General features: G+C 46.7%; 1 protein-coding gene across 1 annotated transcript; it reads left to right on the forward strand.

Moving 5' to 3' along the window:
• Positions 1 to 883: 883 nt before the first annotated feature.
• GPR6 (G protein-coupled receptor 6) lies at positions 884 to 2322 on the forward strand. Its single transcript, XM_017827572.1, has one exon. It carries the CDS (start codon positions 884 to 886, stop codon positions 1868 to 1870), a length of 987 nt encoding a protein of 328 aa, XP_017683061.1. The 3' UTR covers positions 1871 to 2322.
• The last annotated feature ends 3993 nt before the right edge of the window (positions 2323 to 6315 follow it).

The following is a 6315-nucleotide window of genomic DNA, read 5'->3' on the forward strand; positions in this document are numbered from 1 at the left end:
AAACCCACCTGGCCATGTTCCTATGTCACCTGCTCTAGGTGACCCTGCCTTGGCAGGGGGGTTGGACTAGATGATCTCTAGAGGCCCTTTCCAATCCGAAGGATTCTGTGATTCTGCTTCAATTATTCATGTGCTTTAGAGAGGATACACCCTGGCTGCTGGTTAATTGTGAGACACAAAAGAGGGGGACAAGAAGAGATCTGGTATCTTTTACACCCATGGGATTAGATCTTCTGTGGTTTGACCTTATCATTTGGGAGACCTTAGAAAACAGCGCAGATCCATCCTTTCGGTGGTGAACAGGCTGTTAACCCCAGGGTATACACTGTTCAGACAGCGTAACTGTGGAACAGGCTTTTTCACAGCTATTTCTAGCGCTACCCCGACACATTTCCCTCCGGCGGTGCACAGAGCTCCCGCTGGGCTCAGAGCCCTTCCAGCCAAGCGCTGCACGGACTGCACCCATCGCGGGAGAAGCGGCTACGGAGCGGGGGAAAAGCAGCCATGGGAGGAGCGGCTCCTCCCCCCGTGCCCCCGGGAGACCCTCCCTGCCCCGGAGCCGGGCGGGGAGAGCCGGCCAGCGATGACCCTACAGCCTCGGCATCACGGAGCGTCCCCAGCCTACCCTACGCCTGAGAGCCCCCCCTCTCGCCCCCGGCTCGCCTCTGACGTGTGCGCGGGGCGGGGGCTGCGCGGGGCGGGGCGCGGGGGGCGACCGGGCCGGCGGGAAACTTCTGCGGGTTCAGCACCACAGACGGGGCGGGCGCGGTGCCGCCGCCCGGCATGAGCGCCCCGCCGGCCCCACCGCCGCCCCGCCAGCCCTGCCGCCGTCGCCCCCGCGCTCCGCCTCGGCCCCCGCACAGCCCCAGCCGCCCGGGCGCCGATGGAGGCGGCGGCAGCGCTGAACGAGAGCGGAGCGGCAGCCCCCCGGCTGCCGGCCGGCGGCGGCAACGCCTCGCTGGAGCTCTCGTCGCGACCCCCCGCGCCCGCCGCCCTCAACCCCTGGGATGTGATGCTCTGCGTGTCCGGCACCGCCATCGCCTGCGAGAACGCCCTGGTGGTTGCCATCATCTGCTACTCGCCCGCCCTGCGCACCCCCATGTTCGTGCTGGTGGGCAGCCTGGCCACGGCTGACCTCCTGGCCGGTCTCGGCCTCATCCTCAACTTCGTTTTCCAGTACGTGATCCGCTCGGAGACGATCAGCCTGCTGACGGTGGGCTTCCTCGTGGCCTCCTTCGCCGCCTCCGTGAGTAGCTTGCTGGCTATCACGGTCGATCGCTACCTCTCCCTCTACAATGCCCTCACCTACTACTCGGAGAGGACGGTGCTCTGCATTCACACCATGCTGGCGGGTGCCTGGGGGGTCTCCCTCTGCCTGGGGCTGCTGCCCGTCCTGGGCTGGAACTGCCTCCACGACCGTGCCGCCTGCAGCGTCGTCAGACCCTTGACCAAGAGTAACGTGACGCTGCTGTCTGCCTCTTTCTTTCTCATTTTCCTCATCATGCTCCATCTCTACATCGAGATCTGCAAGATCGTCTGCAGGCATGCCCACCAGATAGCTCTCCAGCAGCACTTTCTGACTGCTTCCCACTATGTCGCCACCAAAAAAGGAGTCGCTACCCTGGCTATAATCCTCGGGACTTTCGGAGCCAGCTGGCTGCCTTTTGCCATCTACTGCGTGGTGGGGGATCCTGACTACCCTTCTGTGTACACGTATGCCACGCTTCTACCCGCTACCTACAATTCCATGATCAACCCCATCATTTATGCCTACAGAAACCAGGAAATCCAGAGGTCCATGTGGGTGCTCCTCTGCGGCTGCTTTCAGACTAAAGTGTCCTTTCGTTCCCGGTCCCCCAGCGATGTCTGAGTGACTTTTCTCTGCCGCACTGCACAGAGTGACAATCTCCCGAGTGGACTATTACAGTGCCTGTTCTAAACTTCAAACTACATTGTGAAATCATTGGAAACATGCTTAAGTATTTGCACTTTATACATATTTGTATCTCTGAGAGTGGTTCAGGGTGTGGAGTTTTGGGTTCCATCAAAATAATAACAATGTGGTTGTATATAAATCTGCACATCACATTTGTGAAGTGAAGACATTCTGGTACCGCTTAATTATAGCACCTTATTTCTAGCTGCTCACCTGCCAAAACAGTGTTGCCTTTCTGAAGGGCAGATAGAAAGAAAGTTGTGTTTGTGTTGTATTTATACGTGTGTGTGTCTGGGGGGGGAGACGGGGCTGGGAGTGTATGTATGTATGTGTGTATCGATACCTTGCTGCACAATATTGATAAATTATAACATTTTGTATACAAATAAAAATATGTAAAATGTGATATAACTTTGTGCTTTTAGATGCTTTTTAGACATAGGAGAGTTGGCAAATTTGCCTGTTGAACAAAGTCCCTTGAAAGCTCCCCATGTAATTCTGCCTAAAGAGATCATCATTCACTATAGAGATGAAATACTGCACCAACAAAGGCACCTTCTGCTTGCTTATTTGTTTGTTCTCTTCTTTAGTCTGGCAAAGAGTAACAAAGATAACAAACTCCTTTTTTTTTTTTTTTCTCCAGAAACCCAAGAAACAAAAAGCCTGGTCAAATAAGCTGCTCATTACAGTTATTCACCAGGTTTCCAGTAGCTTTTATTTTCACATTATAAGTTAGCCCTTTACAATCCACTGATCCATTTAAAAATTATCTAATTGTGGGGAAAAATCATTCTCTAGGCTGGGCTTTTTTCCCCCTGTTTTAATCTAACACTGGAAGAGAAAAAAAAAAAGAGGAAAAAGAAAAAAAAGGCACAGTCTTCTTTCCTAAAAGCCTGTAAAATGCCACAATAAATTGACTTTCTTTATCATCTGCAGTTCTGAGGGGAATCTGAATTGTTTCTCCCTCTCCTTTTTTTTTTGGACTGTGTGCCGTAGAAAAATCATTTAAGTGCATCTTTGCTTCCTGCCTGTCTTGGAGCAGTATACAGTTTTCTGATAATCCCAAGGCATAGTGGCTTCAAAGAGTCCATCAGAGGTCAATGTTATTCAGAGTTTGGAACACTCCTTCACTCAGCTTCAAATTCACCAGCAACTGATTTATTTAGAGCAATAACATTTGCAGCAGATTTTAGAAGCAGTGTTGCTACTTATTTATTTGCACAGTTATGCTACACTTGCATCCAGGTTATGTTATGGTTTATTGCTATCATTTCAATTTGTATTTAAGGACTGAAACAGATTACGTATATATGCATGGTACCATATAAAAAGCTTGGACTAATGTGCTTCCCAGCTTATGACTGGGCAGTGCATCCAGCATCTGCCTGCTGGAGTAGCTGGGACCACAAGGATCCAACAAGCCTCAGAGAGGCTGTGAATCAGTAATGCTGTGAATGCAAGTAATATGCAAACTAGTGTCATTTCACTGATAATACAAAGAGATTTAATTTAACAGAAAAATTGGTATTCAAGACTCTGCTAGTTCCACTGTTTTTGTCAATTCTAATAATCACAAATGTGACATCGTAAATGATTAATACTTTAAGGCATGCAGTTCATCAGGGAACTGTTGCAGTGATGTTACAAGTAGGTTTTATTATAGGTCAAAATGGTGCTCAAATTAAGAACTCTCTAGCTGCTTGTAAAAAAGACTTCCCCCCCCCTTTTTAAGCCCCCTTCTCAATTGCTACGTCTAAGGTAGTAAATAAAAGAGGGCAAGGCCTTCCCTCTAGCCCTGCAACTGGGTGGCACACAGTATGCTTAAGTTTCCTTCCCCTTGCAAAGCCAGGGACCAAGGCCAGGCTGGGGCATCCTGGCCCTGCTCTGATCACCTGCATAGACTCAGGCAAAGATGCTGCATCACCCACAATAGTAACTGCTGAGAGAAAAGACCACTGAGTGCCCCAGACAGGTGAAACCTTGCAAAACTTTCTGATAAAACTGAAAAACTTGCCATCTGCTAGGCCTTAGGATCATAAATCTTTGTAAATCCACAGGGGAGGATTGCCAGATGCAGGTCATCACTGACCCTGCACCCAGCTATGAGATGCTGAGTGGGACCTGAACAGGCTTCTGGGAGCCCTGTGCAGGCTCTGAAGACCAGCATTGGCTCTAAAATCCCCTAGGAGAAACTTCTTACACTTACTTTTAGTCCTTGAAGTTAGGCAGAATCTGCTACAGACCACACCTAATGCAACCTCCATCTTTTAACTCTTTCAGGCACTGAGCATTGGGGATTTTCACCATGGATTCGTTACGCAGTGACAACCTGTATAAAAATTAGATAAAGAAAACTTAGTTGAATAGAATCCTACTTCAGTAATAAAACACTTATTCGATGAATGGAAAGGACTTGAGCGAGTTCCTCTTCCAATTTTCTGTTACATGATCACATATTCAGTTTACCACTTTCCCCAATGATTTACTCTCTCTACAAAATAAAGCTGGATCCCTCCTGTTAAATATGTGATAATTTTAAAGTATTTCCCCAAGCATTCCTCTCTTCTAAGAAACAAACTTGTATTACAGTGATCTTCGCCATTCATTTTCCTAGGACAATACAAACGAGAGAGTTTTTTTCTATATACCACCTTCAGAAAGATTTGCTGACTCATAATTTCTCAGAAAAAACTAAGGCAAAAGAGGAGAGAGTATTTTGATGAGTTTTGGTTAGCCCTGACAATGGAATTGACATCAACCAACATGAAGTAAAATATAGCTTTTAATTTTCAAAGTGAGTCTGGATCTCCAGGAATATCTGAGCAGAATAACAAAGAGCAGACTACATAATCTCTTCTCTCCCCAAACAACATTTCACTTTAGAAAAAGAAAAGCTGCACTTCCTGATGGAGGAAATGCAGGAATTCTGTATAGCACGATGCCTGTATTTTCCTTGCTGAGTTTTTTGTTGCAACAGCAGAGATGTATTTGAGAAAATGGTGTTACATTTGCAGTATCTGGACCCACAGACTCCTCCAGTTGTCAGATGATGGCACTTTTACCTTGGTCATGAAATGATTTGGGGTGAAAAAAATTCCCAGAGTCCCCATTTCCAGTCCCTGAACAGGGCATGGCTGTGACCCTCACACAGCCACGACAGGAAGCCATCTCAGGGGACAACCATGTGTCTGATTAAGAGGGACTGTGTCTGATCTTCTAGTTCCAAGAGTCAATGGGCAACTTTGTCTGCATAGAGACCAGAACTGCAGTGGCAATTGCCATTACTGTTGGTGAGCACAGATCTTTCCTTGTCTCTGCAGGTTTGTTTTTATGTTCTCACATCAATGCTATGAGGGGAGAAAACACACACTGAGTTAGGTGCAAGTATCAGGCCTAACATTTGGTAATGGTATATTCTGTGTAGCTTTTACTGGAAATGGAAATGAGATTTCCTGCTTTACCACTCTTAAAAATTCTTTGCCTTATTCTGGGGTAAAATAGTATCAGACCTGGTCTAAATAGCTCCCAGTTTGTTCCCACTGAAACCAGTGATGCTCTATTCCACATCAGTCATAATAATGGCAGTATCTCCTTACAAAAAACTACCTTTTTAAGGCAGGCAGTCCTTGACCTTAGCTCCAATTTTCATTGGAAACTAATGTTTCCATTAGTTATTACCAGCTTTGAAAGTCTTCACCTTGAAAGTTACAGGACTTGCAGTGCCTTGCAAGACCAAATCCCGGCAATTTGGCTTACATGAAGTACCTGTGGCTGGGATTAGCTCCCGTGTTTCAGAAGGAGCAATTACAGAAAAAAGGGCATAGCTCTGGTAAGGAAGGCCTGATTGGGAGCTGGGCCGAAAGCACCCCACACTGCTGGATTTTCTGTGGAGCTTCTACCTAAATCAGTGGTAGAACAGTGGAAATGAGACTGACTCTGCAGGCTGCTTTGTATGAGTCACTGTATATTAAAAAGCCAGCTGGATTCAAAATCACAGGTCAACCAAAACCTCTTTATTTAGCTAAGCAAACAAAAGGACAGAACACTTTTAAACCTGAAAAGTGAGTCCGTACATATTTTTATCAATGTGATAATTCACAGGTACTAAGTAATACTCAGCGAAGCACTAGTATCTCTAATTTCCATTCTGCCTCTCTCATTTCAAAAAGGATCAATTTTTATAATGAGGTAAAAATAATTTCTAATAGTGCAACTGCTCCTCAGCATTTCAACTAGCTTTTGTGGCAGTCATTTAAAAAGAAAAAAAAGACAAGGGGGAAAACAAACAAGGTGGTTTTCTCCTTCTTGTTGCTTCATGATGGAGATGTGTGATTGGATGGCAAGGAGTGATGAGTGGATACGATTGAGCTCTGCAAGGA

The sequence above is a fragment of the Lepidothrix coronata genome, unplaced genomic scaffold (genome assembly GCF_001604755.1).
Source record: "Lepidothrix coronata isolate B3197 unplaced genomic scaffold, Lepidothrix_coronata-1.0 Scaffold5, whole genome shotgun sequence".
In the NCBI taxonomy this organism is placed as follows: domain Eukaryota; kingdom Metazoa; phylum Chordata; class Aves; order Passeriformes; family Pipridae; genus Lepidothrix; species Lepidothrix coronata.

Bases quoted from the DNA above. Each gene is read 5' to 3' on its own strand.
- GPR6 (XM_017827572.1), top strand. From the start codon at position 884: ATGGAGGCGGCGGCAGCGCTGAACGAGAGCGGAGCGGCAGCCCCCCGG.